This window comes from Nuphar pumila, chromosome 5 (assembly GCF_984573655.1).
Source record: "Nuphar pumila chromosome 5, dmNupPumi1.hap1.1, whole genome shotgun sequence".
In the NCBI taxonomy this organism is placed as follows: domain Eukaryota; kingdom Viridiplantae; phylum Streptophyta; class Magnoliopsida; order Nymphaeales; family Nymphaeaceae; genus Nuphar; species Nuphar pumila.
Window position 1 is genome coordinate 135,412,071 of NC_143253.1, and position 16,618 is coordinate 135,428,688.

The 16,618-nt window shown below is 39.1% G+C and overlaps 1 protein-coding gene across 2 annotated transcripts; it reads left to right on the plus strand.

The window, feature by feature from the left end:
- The first annotated feature begins 389 nt into the window (after positions 1 to 389).
- LOC149838895 (aspartyl protease family protein At5g10770-like) lies at positions 390 to 2,843 on the plus strand. 2 transcript variants are annotated; one of them, XM_090006867.1, is made up of 3 exons: positions 390 to 660; positions 1,360 to 2,046; positions 2,212 to 2,843. In XM_090006867.1, the coding sequence occupies exons 1-3, from the start codon at positions 501 to 503 to the stop codon at positions 2,640 to 2,642; spliced, it is 1,278 nt and encodes a 425-aa protein (XP_089862993.1). In that variant the 5' UTR covers positions 390 to 500; the 3' UTR covers positions 2,643 to 2,843. The 2 variants fall into 2 exon arrangements, with proteins under 2 accessions (XP_089862993.1, XP_089862992.1); XM_090006866.1 differs by having other exon boundaries at positions 1,360 to 2,843.
- Positions 2,844 to 16,618: the final 13,775 nt, after the last annotated feature.

Below are 16,618 nucleotides of genomic sequence, written 5' to 3' on the forward strand. Positions count from 1 at the left end.
TAAAATCCTAGTAGGCTGGGGTAGGCAGCTACCACCTAATATATATATATATATATATATATATATATATATATATATATATATATATATATATATATAATGAAGTGTGAAAAAAAGAAGTGAGAAGTTTTTTTTTTTGAAAGATAAAGCAGAGAGAAGATAGCACTTTATTTTCACCTAAAGCAAAGGAAATATATGGTTGGTGCATGATACAACCATTTGATGATTGATGTTCTCCTACCTTATCCTTTATGGTGCTCAGCTCACGAGTATTGTTACTAAAGTCTCGTACATTTGATTCCAAAACTCATGCATGTGAATCCCAATAATAATTGCGCCCCCACATCTATTTGAGTGGGTCTCCATGACAACTTCTCTTTCTTGTTATCATCCATAATTCCAAGACCAACAAGAACCCCTTCTTCTTCTTCAATTTCTTCTTCTTCTTTTCTCTCTCTCATGCCATACCAACCTCAATTCATTTCTTCTCTTCACAATTAATGACACCCTCGGCTCTTCTTTTGCATCTTCTTTTCACCATTTTCTCATTTCTCTTGATCTCCCCAACAAGCTGCATCCTATCATGGGAAAGACACACAATTCAGCTGAGCCAGTTGGTGGGTCATCATCATGAGCAGGCGTCGACAATGGTGCAACCTAGTAAGACTTCCTTCCCTACTATTTCTTTGACTTAGATGGATGTGGCCTTGGGCCATGATGAATTTAGCACATCTATGGGTCTTATACAATCCTATGATACGTTAAGGTCTTTTGAGTTCATAATCCAGCCCTCACGTTACCAGTCATATTTTCATATGACAATGGAATATCATTGTCAATGGACTTTACCAACCAGAGGCTCTTGCCAAAGTGCAGTAGGTGATATTCCATGTGGTAAGCGGGGTCCTGTGCCAAGCTGAAGGCCCAGGTTCGAATCCCTCTACCACATGGGGCTTAAGAGAGATCTGGTAGGGTTCTGCCTAACCCCAGCTTGCCTTTCAAAAAAAAAACAAGTGCATGATGAGGGAATGTGATGCTGTGATCGGGAGGATCGCTCATGAACCCCGGTACTGTCTTGATCTCACTCCTACTTCAGGAAGACGGGGGGGGAGGGGTGCAAAAAAAAATTGTGAACCCGAAATTGTGGGCTCAGTGAGCTCTAGCTGGCGAGAGCTTCTAAATGAGCACTAGTACTTCTTGACCAGATCGAGTCAGATCCAAACTCCGTGAATCTTTTTTTTTTTTTAAATAAACTAATATCCAACCTAAGTTCTAGTCATTGATTCTAATTAGGCCTACAATATTCTTAAACTTTTTAAATATCCAATGTGTTTTTTTAATAATTAATCTTATGGACAGGAATGAGGGGAGGGAGTGAAGGTGCAATTTTTCTTTATTTGAAAAAGCTTATGAATTGGAACCAAAGAAATCAAAAAAGAAACCTGAAATCAGATGCAGCCCGAGTGCTCTTCTTACAAAACCTACTAAGGAAGCATGAAGAACATGAGATGCTAGATGATGTACCGAAAGGGACCCGCATACCTTTGACATCAGGAAGAAAGCTGGACACCCTCAATTATGTAGTGAGGATTGGAATTGGAAGTCAGGAAATGACTGTACTTGTTGACACAGGGAGTGACCTCACCTGGGTTCAGTGCTCACCCTGCACATACTGCTACCAACAACAGGACTCACTCTACAACTCTTCCCTCTCCTCAGCTTACACCCCTCTTGCTTGCAATTCCTCTATTTGTGGATCGCTCGAGATGTCTGCTGGTTGCGCTGCTGCTGCCACTTGTGCCTATGATGTCAGTTACGGTGACGGATCCTACACACGTGGGGATCTAGTGCGGGACACGCTGACGCTTGGCACTGACACCATTGGCGATTTTCTGTTCGGATGCGGGCGCAGTAATAGAGGACTATTTGGTGGAGCAGCTGGATTGTTAGGCCTTGGGAGAGGCCCCCCTTCTTTGATTTCCCAGTCTTTTGCCAAGTACAATGGTGTCTTCTCCTATTGCCTACCTTCCTCTCATGAAACTTCAGGTTCTTTGGTTCTAGGAGACCCATCCTCTACATTTGCTTATAACACTACCCCCTTTGTTTATACCTCCATGGTTCAGCATCCTCAAGCTTCTACATTTTATTTTCTTTATTTAACCGGCATTAGCGTTGGCGGGGTTTATATAAATGTTTCTTCTCCATCTCCAGTCGGCTTTTCGAGCATTGGTAGGACTTTGATCGATTCGGGCACGGTGATAACCAGACTAGGCCCTTCACTATACAAAGCAGTGAATGATGAGTTTGTCAAACAAGCAACTGGGTTCCCTGCTGCACCTAGCTTTTCCATCTTGGATACATGTTTCAACTTGACTGGCTTCACTCAAGTGAGCATCCCAACTCTGCAATTCCACTTTGGCAATGGTGATGGTGTTGCTGGTAATGATGTTCAGGTAAATGTAGACGCGTCCGGGACAATGTATGTAGCGAAGAAGGATGGTTCACAAGTATGCCTCGCTCTCGCGAGCTTGCGATCGGAGGATGAGTATGTGATTATTGGGAATTATCAACAACAGAACTTGAGGATTATCTATGATTCAAAGGAGTCAAAGGTGGGATTTGCTCCTGAGGTCTGTAGATAGATTAAAGTCAATAACTTTTTAACTTCTCCCTAATCATGTTGTAGGCTTTGTGGGTATAGCTTTAATACACTTTTTCCTTCTCCCTTTAGACGTGGGATTGGTTTACTCAAATGTGAAAAGGGATTGAGGGAATTCCTCAATATTTGTATTGGTACCTATTCACCAGTTGGATAATGGATATATATTATGCATTTATGCCAATTGATATTAGAAAAACCATTATATTTTAACCAAACTTAAATCACGCAATATTTAAAGATTCATGGTAATTAAGAAAAAAAAAAAACCTATAAACAATAACTAAACATTTACTTCATTCTAAAAAATAAGCCCTTTTGAATGTGCCCGATAAGCGCAAATATGGTTTATGACCACCAAAAATCAGAAAAGAAATACATAAAAAACAACAAGATTCAAAAGAAATAGGAACTGAAGAAAAAAGTAGAAAATGTGGAGCAGATACAGTGATCGGAGCCGAGTATTTTGTTGCTGCGCTTGTAGTAATTTTTATGCGTTTCATGTATTACACAGAAAACCGCGCTGCACGTGTTGGTGATTTTCTGTGTTTTGTATGGCCCGAGTACTTTACAAAATACTCGATCACCTAACCATGACTCAAGAAAGTGCAAAAGGTTCTTGTTAAGCATTAAAGATGTCCAATCTATTTCATGTTAAAGCATTTGCAAATGGGTTCAATGTTTACAACTGCTGATAAAAGAAGTTCAATTGACACCTCCGTGATTGAGTTTCTCCTGGCTAGGGGAGAGGGTCGAGGCGTCTTGAGAGCTCTAACCACAACAGGAGATGCCCGTGACTTTACCAGGAGTGTGATTGTAGGGCTGATTCCCCGATAGGGACTATCACCTACAATCGAGTGCATATCAGGTCAGAGCGTGCTCGGATGGTAATCCTTCAGAGCTCGCTCTTAATTATACCATTCATCCATGCGTTGAACGACATCTCAGATACCATATGAACTATTTTTCAGCTGCTCATTTTTGCAAACTTAGATGTCATTCTTCTGGGACATCAATGGCTCTGACAAAAAATGTGGGATCCATCTAGAAGGTGCAAACTCCTTTCATGATACTTGGAATGCCGTTCATTGCATGGATGAACGACATCAGAGTAAGCTCTGGACAACAGAATCACATCAGAGGCACCTCTACGGCAACACTGTCAGAGGTTACTTGGATGTAGATCTTCATCTTAAAAATGAAGGGTACTTATCAAGACAGTGAATAAGTTGATTGTGACCATTCTGATGCCATCCATCTGAAACAAGAGAGTGGAATCCAGAAAGAGTGCGGAGCCCATTCAAGTGATGGGCATCCCATTGGTACAGGTTTGGATGTCGTTTATCTTGGCATCAATGGCATCCAAAAAGTGCTCTGACAGAATAGCGTCATAGCACACTCTGATCTGATCCCATCTCATCAAGAAAGAGAAGTGTGTAGGACAGTTGGGCCGATAAAAGTTGGTTTTTATGGGTCTGGCTTAGTGGGATGGGGCCTAGACCGTTTGACAGGCGGTATAGGTTCAAATCCCACCTTCCATAAGCTGACTCCCTCCCCCTGGGGTCGAGGGGTAAGTCCTTGGAGTACAGCAGGCTGAGCTGCCTGGCACAGTTTCCTCCTTGTAAAAATTATAAAAAATTTATGGGTCGGTACCTCAAGAAGGGACTGTTATCCCAGCCTGTCCATTCAAGAAAAGACAATGTTTGGTGTAACTAATTTAAAGAAGGGTGATGTCACCTTTGATGCTTCTATTGAGTTTTTGTAATTATAGCTCGAATTGGGTTGGACAGGTTAAGATCCAACTCAAAATTAGTTATGGGTCGATCCTTAATTACCCATCCATATTATATAATTGGGTAGCATCCGCTAAGCTAATTGAGCAGCTCAAGATCCAAATATGGATCAGCCAATGGTGGGAATGCTTAATTGGGTACCACCTGCCCTATGTGGGACCAATTCCAGGGCAGCATGTGAAAGGTGGGGCCCATCGGTTCCCTGTTTGATGGGATTGGTCCAAAATAATTGAGACATTTTGGAACGGATCTGCTGTTTGCTTTTACTTAGACTGTTAACCATTAACCGTAAAACCTAACAGTCCAGCTTCTAACTGGGATCCGTGTTTTATTGAGAATATCGGGACTACTGCAAAAAAAAAATGTGGACCATATTAAATAGAAAGATTACTTACTTATCAGTCACCCAATTACCAAAATAAAAAAAGAACTTTAATTTGCAAACAAAGTTCACATCTGTTGGGCTCTTGGTGATAATGGTTCACAGCAGTGCGGCAAATATCTTTGATACCTTTTTTTTTGGAAAATATTGCAAAAATATGGATAATTTAAAAATATCGTGATATTTTCCTTTTTGTAAATATCATGATATTTACATTTTAAGTGACTACTGGATCTGTCCCCTCAGTAAACTATATATACTCTTTATTAACCCATATAAGAGATAGGGAGAACCATTTCAAAAAGAGTATTCAAGTGATGGAATCTACCAAGGTACCATACTTCTAGAAATTTATATCCTTATTTTATTTTTCAAATCTCCTAACAAGCATTGATGGAGAAATTCTTTATATGTTTAAGTTGTCCATATCGAAAGTGAGGAAAGCTCAAGAATACTACTACAGTGATTTTTTTTGTACAAGTGCTATTCATCTCAGTCCCACCTTAAGTAATCCTTACATAAAATTTACACGTCCATAGCATATATCATATAGGTTGCCATGTGCAATGAGGTACTTGTGTGCTTCACCATTTTAGAAAAAGGAAGGATAATGGAGTTGGCATGGTGGCATATAACTATATAAGAAGGTACCAAGTTCAAAGTCTGTATTTTTTAGTAGGGTGCTGATGTGCAATAGGTGTTGAAGAGCTACCCAACTCCTGGTTATACCCCATGTCTGATTCCCTTGATGTGGCACTTTCAGATGTCGACCATTTTGGGGCGTGTCGTGTCGTGTCTGCCTTGCCCAAGTTTCTGTTATGCACGCTTCCAAAGCTTTATGAGAACCTCGCTTCTGAGATGTGATTGGATCATGTGTGATCACATTGCACAAATGCAAATGTGTCTGCAGTCACTGCACTTATCACCATTCATTTGCTGTTAGGCCCCAGTCTAACAGTTTGTACAACAGAAGATGGAGGGTGATCAAGTGCAGCGAAACATTGTATTTTTTTTTAAAGGCAACCTAGGGTTAGGTAGACCATTGGGTTTTGAACTTGCAAATTCCCAACACATGGTGACATGAACTAACAGCTCCTACCAAACAAGGGGAGCCCCCGTTAACGATGCCTAGCACTAGCAGCGGCACGTTGTATTTATGCACTTCATCCTGCTGCTACTGAAATATGGAAAGCTTGTATTTTCCTTTATGAAAAGACCTTAATATTGAAAAGATGTCTTTTCCTTCTTAAAATAATCACACCACCTTTTTAAAAATGATGTTTTTATTATGAATTCTACCATGTAATCAATTAATGTCTTTTCTGCTCATTTTCTTTAGTGTTTCTTGCGTATAGTCATGCTTCCTGCTTCATGCGTTTTAGGCATTTTCAAAAGCTCGCTGCTTGCTTCATCCTTCATGCATTGTTTCTCTCACCTGCACCCACTTCTTACTTTGGTTATTATGGTATATGTATTCAGACATCTGATTCCTTATAGGTTTAGGGATGATAATGGCTCTGAATTGGTTCAGATCTCTGTGACAAATATTGCGAGATTTGTAAAAAAATCTCACCCATATATCGCGAGAAATTGCTTGAAAGTTTAAAATGGTAATTTCTCATGAGATTTTCAAACCATGACAAATATCAGGATATTTATATTTTTAAAATATATTTATCATGAAAACTCCCAAGATTTTTGTTTTTAAATGTGTTTTATTTATATTTTTATATTTTTTATACTTTTTAATTTATTTTTTATTCCCAAGATTTTGCCCAAAAAATGCAAGATTTATGAACATTTTCAAAATCTCCCAAGTTTTTTCCCACCGAGATTTTGCGGTTTTTAACTTTTTTGTCACCATGATTCCAAGTTTTTTTTTTTTTGGCTAGGCCAAGGGAATCACAGTCGAACATTAGCTGGCCTCCGGTTGGTAAAATCCTTGAAGTCCCCCTGCTCGCCGAGGAGTACACCCAGCTTGGACCATGCAAAAAGGGATGCTCCATGTGGGTTTCCAACTTGTGACACTCACAAGTCGCTCGCCCCTGCCAGATGAGCAGAGCCCTGGTGGGCCAAAGATGATTTAGTTGGTTCAGAGATAGTTGGATTTGAACTCAAACTTGATCTTGATTTCTGGCCATATAGCCCAGTAATTGCAAGATCCAAATCCAATTAACTCCAATTATTTAAAGACCAAAATTTACATGTAAAGATAACTTACTATCAGACTAATCTTTACCAAATTCAAATATCTTTAATACTATTATTGGATTCAGATATGGAAGCTAGCCCATCAAGCAAGGCAACCAATTATGTGATTGGGTTTGGAACCCATACCATTGCTGTCAAACACAACCCCCCGTGAAGAAAGCTGATGCAATTTGTTTGTTCTTGATGTGTTTTATTGCACCATGCATTATTTTCTTATCAATTTAAGTGGGCCATATTTGATGTTTGGTAATAAAATATCAATATCGTGACATCAGCAACCATGGGAAATTGGCAGATTGGTGGGAATTTGTCAAGAAGGGTAGCTTTATATATGTCCAAGTTAACTTTGACAACTTACCAAACGCTTCCCGTGACTTGCACACCATTGTATGAAATTCAATTCAACATTATTTGCATGGTCGCTATCTGGCCTAAGAATTCATCCAAAGTTTGCTGGGTCCCATCCTACTAATAAAGGCACTGAGCTAGCGTGTGTAGCAAATGGGGCTTGGAAATGGACACCGGCCAAGCTACCGGGTTTGTCAACAGATCGAATCTAGGTAACTATATATAACCCGGCTATATGGCCTGAAAGTTCAGCCAAATTCTTATTTGGTTCCTATCAGGTCACTCTAACTAGATCCAGATCCAAGTGCCAAAGGGACGAGACCTTCCAATAATACGAGCTGGTGTCATTAGATGAATCGTACTTATTTGTGGGAGTGGATCCACAACAAACTCAAATACGCTTGATCACCCAGACCCAACTCATCAATTCACCTGGTCCGGATCTGATCCAGGAATTGGGAGACATTGGCTGTGGTTTCCGGTTTGGTAAGGATCCGAAGCATTGGAGCATCAATGGCCACCAGAAGTAATTCTGAAGACTAGGTTAATTACATGATACCGATTGACTGACCGATGGAGCTTCTGTTTCAGGCTTGAGAAAGAGAAACACAAATCTCATGGAATTTGTGTTTGACATGATGGTAGAATCCTGTCAAATAATTTTCATAAGAAACAATCGTGTTTTGTGTTGGTTTCATGGCAAATTGATAAGGTAAGGTTGGCACCACATGCAAAAAAAAAAAGTAATATTTTCACATTCATTATAACTCACTGTAGGAGAGGTGGTTTCATTTTGAATGAGTGCAAAAAGGTACTGGATACATGAAAACAAGTAGGTTTTTGTAACACCCTGATATGGGACCTCTCGAGTTTGGGTTCGTGGGTATTACTTTGCGAAAGGAAGAGTACAAAGTATACGCCAAATTAAAAAATTTGGCATAATTTGTTTTTTCAAAATTAGAATATTATCATATCATAACCAAGGTCATATAAGCTACATCATTAATCTCAAAACAAAGGTTCAATAAATAAAGACAATAAATTATAAAAGTCTCTGCTCAACTCACTGGCCTTTGATGGACACCTGCTAACAGAAGCAGCTATGTTAGGTTTCAAGTCTTACTCTGAACAATGTTCTTGAAATGTACAATGGTAAGTATTAAGGGGGTGAGTTTAAAATATACTAAAAAATAATTATAAACAATTTAAGACTCTGACTTACAATTAAAGTTGGCTCTAAGCTCCTAGTTTTAGTTTAGTCTTCATCACAAAACACACAAGTTTGTCTCTTTTAAATCTTTCAATTAACATTCTCAACTCGTAAGGTAGCACTCACTCAATGCTAACTACTGCACTAGATTGGTTATATCGATAATAGCCTATTATAGGTGTAGCAACCCGTGTAGAATACCCAATTATACAGTGTTGGCCATATGATTAACCACTCTCATGTATGATCCATGGATCACGAGGTGCTATAGTGAAAATACTCACTGGTAGCTAATCGGGAGTTGGTTTCTGAGGAGCTATACTTGCTCTAAGGTTCATGGTTCATGATATATCCAGATTTTCCTAGAGTCTCAGTCACTGTGTGAAAATGACCCCTAAAATATTTTATGCAACTCTTGTTTTTCCACGTGAACTACCTCAAATTCATTTTCTCTCTATTTCAATTAAGTTTCCCAAGGTTTTTCTAAGATTATAATATTCACAAATATCTAAGCAGGTAGAAGATGTAGTGTCTCTACATTAATAAATCATGGGTGACTCACACTTATGGCGGTTCTAACTCTGACGAACATCAGGTAATCATTTTCACTTGTCGCCTCTTTCAAAATTTATGAGGTTAAGTCTAGCATACTAAGATAACTCAACATGCAATAAATATAATTGAAAGAGAGGACTCAAGGAATTTACTCAAGTACTCAACTCTATTCACATGTATGTAGTTTTATATTCTCAAGAAATATATAATATGAATTATTGTCTAAAATTACATAATTTAATAACATGCATGAGAAACTCGAGGATACATGAAATCATTCTTTGCATTGTAGCTATCTTATGTGCAACCATTCTATCTTAAAGAATATACAACATATATACCATATGTGGGATAAAATTGTGTTCTCAAACATATATAGTCTCATGCAAGCTATCGTATACAAACAACAACAAATTGTTTATTATTAACTAGACATGCTCATAATATCTCTTACTTCGAATGCGAGAATTAAACTCTCACTTTGCAATTGAGTCGCTCGTAATAGTGGTCAGATCTGTTCATTACACAAAAAATTCACTTCATTATCAAATTGGCATTTCCTACATTTACAAAATTATCAAACTACCCCTCTTGAAGGTGGTTTGTCAGACCTCGATTTCTATGCTACGTGTTTGGTCATGAGATAAAGATGAGCATATTCTTCTTTACGTCCTAATTTCAGTGAACCAAACCTCACCCGATTCTGAGTTTGGGGTGAAAAGTTATGATTGTTTTACTAATCCCATGTCATAAGGGTATTTTGTTCTTTTGTTATGTTGTGGGTCTAACCTGACTCCATCGAGATCAGAAGTAGACTTGATCAGTGTTCAATCCAGATTGACTGATTAGAAACCAATCCAGTTGTCTTAAGGGTTCATACATCTTATATATATATATATATATATATATATATATATATATATATATATATATATATACTAAAATATGAGAATTAATGTGTGAACTGTAATTTTCATAGATTTTTTGTTCATTTCTCTTGAATCTAACCGTACGAATGTGATCTACATGTTTGGTTTTATAAGAATTTGCTTTTGAATAATCCGATTTTGATGCATAAACAAGATTTTTCAAGGATTTATAATCAATGACTCATAATCTTCATAAATATTCAAGCATTAAAAAATCACATTTTTCATTGAAAATACACGATCCAATGGTTGATTTCTAGCAAATTCACCCTGCCAAGTACATTCACATGGATGGGTTTGCAAAAGAAGTGTTGGAAATACCTATATTTCTAGTGACTTTCTCTCTCTCTCTCTCGATATATATATATATATATATATATATATATATATATATATATATACATACTTGCATATATATTTGAATATGGTTTGATCCTATTTGGTATGGGCCTACACCGAGACCAAGTGCATTGGCTTTAAATTAACCCAACATAATTTTCTGACTCTCTCTTTTTCTTGGCAAACTGACTTGGTTTGGGTCAAACTAAGTGGATTTGGTTTACAACTACTTTCTTTATTCTTAGGTAAATTGGATCCAAACCCAGATCGGTCTAGACTAGTACCAATCAGACTAGTCCCAATCTGGTACCAACTAGATCAGAACCAATCTCAATTATACCAGACCAAGTTGGTGCAAACTGGACCAGGTTCAGTCTCAGTTTGGTACCAAACTAGACTAGATCCGATTTAGTTTGGGTTTGGTTCAAACTGGACCTGAGACAGAGGCTCCAATTTTTGTCTCACTCGATCCATGATACGGAACCCAGACCCAATTTGGTCTGGGTCTGGTTCAGGATAGAAAAGTGAGACAGAGGCCTAGCTCTTGTCACGTTTCTCTCTCTCTCTCTCTCTCTCTCTCTCTCTCTCTCTATATATATATATATATATATATATATATATATATATATATATATATATTACTTGTTGACTAGACTTAGTTTGGGTCATACTTGAACCGAGTTGATCGGATCTTAGTCTGGCTCGACTCGGTCTAGTTTCGCACCCTGACAAGTTTGGGTTGGGCTGACTTAGTCTAGTTCAGCCCAAACTGAGTCGATCAAGAATTAAACTTCTTTTATTCCAACTGACTCAGCCATCATGGCCGAGACAAGTCTCGCCCCTGTGCTCACGGTGGCACTGTTGACAACTAGGGTGGTTAACAACAGCTGAGTCCTGAGCTCTTCTCTTCTCTTACTAGGGTGTCGATGGTTGCCAACTGCTGAGACAGAGGGTGACTTCCCCCCTCTGCCTTGCCTTTTCCCTTCTTCCCCGTACGATGCAGGCAACTTAGTGGTTGCTTGCGACTAAAACAGAGGGTGCTGCTCTCTACTCAGAAACGCCGACAACTAGGGGTTGTCGAGATTCTTCATTCATTTCTTTCTTTCTTTCTTTCTTTCTGTGTTACCGGCAACCACGGTGGTTGTTGGCTGAGACAGAGGTTTCGCTCTCTCGTTTGATGGTGTCGACAACCACTGTGGTTGTCGACCCTCTCTCATGATCGACTAGCACCAGCAACCACCATGGTTGTCGATACAGTCTCTTTCTCTCTCTCTCTTAAGTAAAATAGCAGAAGAGGGGGTTACCTTCCATCAATGATGTCTTTTAACTGCTCTCTCTCACCTCTTCTTTTTGCAATCCCCTCTTTTTTTTTTGTTTATGAGGAGATGAAATAGAAACCTCACAACCGTGGGAGCCCCCCATGCTCCCACTCTCTTCAAAATCGTGGGAAAGGACTCCCCGTGATTCCCCTCCCAATCCAGATAAGGAACCATTCCTCAATATGAGGAACAATTTTCTTAAAGCTTATCTCAAATATATATATTTTTACTTTTTTACTGATCTCAAAGTAGGTTTTACAAATTGTATATTTATGAAAGAATCCCATTGTGAGAAAAGATGATGGAAATTTTGTTTCTAGTGGCGGAGGGGGGGGGGCATATTGAATGGATTTCATATGAAACCCACAACCAAAGATATTTTGACCTCATTGATTGCGGGCACCACCAAATCCCAAGCTTTAGCATGTTTCTTTCACCTGTCAGAAACTTCTCATTTTCATATGAAAAAAGTTGCTTCATATGAAAATAGCATGTAACAAATGTCCCTAAGTGTGCACCTATGTGCATCCCAGAACAATCTATAGAGTTTTCTATTGGAAAATAGTTCACTTAGTGGATTAGGCAATTGTGCTTGAACCATATGCACTCAGAGGTACATATTATGTGTGCTATCTTTCAAGCAATAATTACCCCACTTAGGATGACATCCATGGTACAATGGGCATTCGTGCAACTATGCTCTTAGGATACAACCATGCTTTCGCCTTCTCGCAAAGATTGTACCATGCCCTACACTGGATGCAACCGATAATCTTGACACATACCACCTTGAATAGCCTCTTGATAGGGTTAGGTTGACTTATGCTTGACTATAGACTAGACCCTAAGCTCAGCTTAGGCATGAACCATAGGTCCGACTTGAGTGAAGACCTTAGGTCCAGCTTAAGTAGGGACCATAGGCTTGGCTAATTAGGCAGAACCTTGACTAAGTCATGATCTAAGATCACTAAAGAAAGCACTATAGAAAGAGGGAGAGCTATAGCGAGCTAAGGACCTTAAGAGAGAGAGAGAGAGCATTAGCTCGTGGGAGAGGGAGAGAGGAGAGCTCATTTTTTAATGAAGATAATGGGAGAGGACGGGGGTTTATATAGGCCCCATCCCACCATCCACAAATAAAGGCCATAAAAAGCTTTTAATGGGCTCGAATGACTAAAAATAATTGTCTTGGGTTCACCAAACAACTAGTGATAAAGCTTCAAATGACCAGGTGAAAGCAGGGTTAAAAGGACTTGGTCAATAGGACAAATAGGGACATACCAGAGACAAAATCATTCAAAATCAAGTGTACGATCAACAGTCAAAGGAAAAGGGCAGCTCATGGACCATTTGATCATTAATATCCCATGCAAGGACGTTGGGCAGGTTATGGTCAAGGCACAAAAATGATCCAATGTAATTTAAGATCAGGTCAAAGTCCATTAATGGGCCAATTAAAGGTTAATCTTAGACTTGAGAATTAAATCCATCCCAATTACTAAAAAAGATGGTCAAACCAAACCGAGCTAAACCCGAAACTGAATCCAAATCTAAATTCAAATCCAAGTCCAAAGCCCAAGGTTCAAGGTCCAAGATTCAGGTTTAAAGTTTATTTGACAAGCCCAAGATCAAAGCCTCTTAAGGGCCTTCCTCGTAAGATCAACACCCTATTATATAAGGTCAAGAGAGGTTTTCACACTCTTAAATGTGGGGCTAAACTTGTAGGAAAGACTAAACCGACAAACTTTGGTAAATATAGAAAAACATATAGAAAACCTATGATAGTTTGGAGCCAAACCCGACACCTTTGTAGAAACCAAAGCATCGTAACATGTCACAAAATATTGCACATACATTTGCATTATTGCAATGGGGCTTGTAGAAAGAAATTTTAAAATTAAAATAAAATAGGTTTTAATAAAATTTTAATTTCACTTTAATATTGTCTTGACACATGTCATCTGTCGGTTAAAAATTAGCCAATTCAGCCCGATTTGGTTCAGAATCAAAATTTGTTTCAAGATCGATTAAGGTATGATAGGAACGACCTGACCATTAAGACCATGGGTTAATTGGGTGGTGCCGAACTGGGCAACCTGATCTGTTGCCTATCGGTACTTAGGATGACTAAAAAAGAGAGTTGATCAGATCAAAGGAATCTTGAATGGAAAACTGTCTTACGAAACACTAGGCATTGTTTATCATCTCCTACGACACCAAAAACTGGCCTAAGCATCACTTTTTTTATGCCATTGTTGCCATTCATTTTTGCAACCATGGATGCTCTTTCATCTCAAGAGTGAATTGCACTAGGACCATCCACACCACACTTGTTTTTCTAATGTGTATGTTAGATTTTTTGAGGGTTGAAAAAACAACAGTCCACTATAAGAAAATTGTTAATTAGCGACGGAAATTTGCGACGGATTTTTTTCGTCGCCAATTAGCGACAAATTAGCTAGAGAAAACTTTCTTCGTGAATCTGTCACTAATTAGCGACGGATTAGCAATGAAAGTTGTTTCATCGCGAATCTGTCGCTAATTAGCGATAGATTAACGACAACAATTTTTCGTCGCTAATTCTCAATACAAGAAAACCATTTTAGCGAGGGATTTAGCGAGGGAATTTTTCCGTCGCTAATTAGCGACGGAAAAATTCCCTCGCTAATTAGCGACGGAAAAATTCCCTCGCTAATTTTCGATTTAAATCAAGCGCGAAATTTTCCCTCTCCTCATTCGAAATTTAAATCGACCACGCACGATTTAAACCGTTCTCTCCCCATCGAAGAGCGCACTGGAGAGCATGACGGCGATGAGGCAGTTTCACGGAGGACGGCGACGCCGGCGGATGATGACGCCGGAGGATGGCGACGACTTTGGAGGACGCGCGCAGTTTCATGGAGGACGGCGACGACGGAGGACGGCGACGACAATGAAGGACAACGACGACGGAGGACGACGACGATGAAGGACGGCGACGATGGAGGACGGCGACGCCAGAGGACGGCGATGACTTCGGAGGACGCAACTTCACAGAGGACGGCGACATCAGAGGACGGCGACGACGCCGGAGGACGGCGACGACGGAGGACGATGACGACGGAGGACGATGACGACTTCGGAGGACGTCGTTTCATGATGGATGGCGACGAGGCTGAGCGATTGCTGGAGGACGGCGACGCCGGTTCACGGAGGACGGCGATGCCGGAGAGCACCGGTTCACGGAGGACGATACAAGTCTGTGCAATGCCTGTCGGGTGCGGTATAAGTCTGGCTTATTGCTGCCAGAATACCGCCCGACAGGGATCAATTTTTTTTATTTTTTTTTAAATTTTAGCGACGGATTAGCGATGGATAATGTCCGTCACTAATCTGTCGCAAATTTGTGACGAAATTAACGACATATAAGTTTTTCGCCAATTAGCGAGCAAAAAATCGCGATGGCCTCTATCCATCGCTAAGCCGTCGCTAAACTGTTTAGCGACGGATTAACGACGGATTTAGGTCGTCGCTAATCCACAGGTTTCTTGTAGTGGTCCATGATGTACCTTTTAACTAAAATAACAATAATCTCATTTGTACGTCCAAAGAATGTGATCCAAGAGTTAATTGCTACTATTTTTTTTAAAGGTAAGTTGAGGCTAGGCAGACCCTAACCAGATATCTCTTAAGCCCCATATGGCAGAGGTATTGGAACCTAGGCCTTCAGCTTGGCACATGACCCTACCAGATATCTCTTAATTGCTACTATTTTGACAATGTTTGAACACATCAATCGGTCAGATTTCATCCAAATGGCCACCCTCTATGAGATTCAACTAAAGGGTTTAGAACCCACAAGGGTAGTGAATATTTTCACTTGTTCTTAGCTTAAATCAGGCTAGTCATTGCATTGTGATCCCTCTGCAATTACTGACACTCACCAACCATCTTATGAAAACAAGATGAGGTACCTATCTGACTAAACTACCTTAAAACAAAACTAAGTGTCCAGGCTTAGACTTAGATGCACTTGCCTTGACTAGGAAAGAGATATTGCTTACTAGAGTTGATGTTGCTTGTGGGTTCCTCTCTCTCTCTCTCTCTCATTAATGACAATGATAGACTTGTGTTTTAGTCTTTTAGGTTAGTGGGGTGATTTTTTGTGTCTTGATCATTGTAATTAGTATGGCTTAATAAAATTTTCCCTTCATTAAAAAAATAATAATATGACAAATTATGGGGTTGATTGGCTCGACAATCGAATATGACCTGAAAGGATGCTAATGTCACAACCCAAAAACAGTTACTTCTAACAATAATTCAAAAGAGTTGATGACAATTCAAGATATGATAACGACAATTCAAGGCATGATAACGATAATCAAATGTGTGACTTTTTATTTTAATGTCAGTTTGACCCGATTCTTGATAAGTTGAAAAACTAAAAAACCTTTTTTTAAATTTTTAAGTTAGTCAAAAACTTTAAAGATGTCATTTTAAAGGCCAAAAATTAGATTGAAGTTAGCTTTAATGAAAAAATTTAAAGATTTTGACATAAAAAATATATTGATCCAAAATGAGGTGTCTACGGAACCTTAGGCTCAACTTAGGTAGAGCCTTTACTAAGTCAAGGCCTAAACTCACAAGAAAGAGAGAGTTAGTAAGAGCACTAAAGTGGGAGACCTTTCCAAATCTTATTACAAAACTTTATTTAAGATATGAGAAAAAATAAGAAATGCATCACCACAAAGATTATATTTCATTCCTGAACTTATAAATATCACATTAACCATATCTACCATAGTCCTATTCTTTTGTTTAGTTACACCATTATGTTAAAGAGTATATAGAGCAATATTTTGTTTATGTATCCTATGAATTTCTCAAAATTCAA

Excerpts from the sequence above, each read along its gene's own strand:
- LOC149838895 (XM_090006866.1), top strand. The coding sequence starts at position 501 with ATGACACCCTCGGCTCTTCTTTTGCATCTTCTTTTCACCATTTTCTCA. Across the intron at positions 661-1,359 it reads GTCGACAATGGTGCAACCTA|GAATGAGGGGAGGGAGTGAA; the intron begins GTAAGACTTCCT and ends TCTTATGGACAG.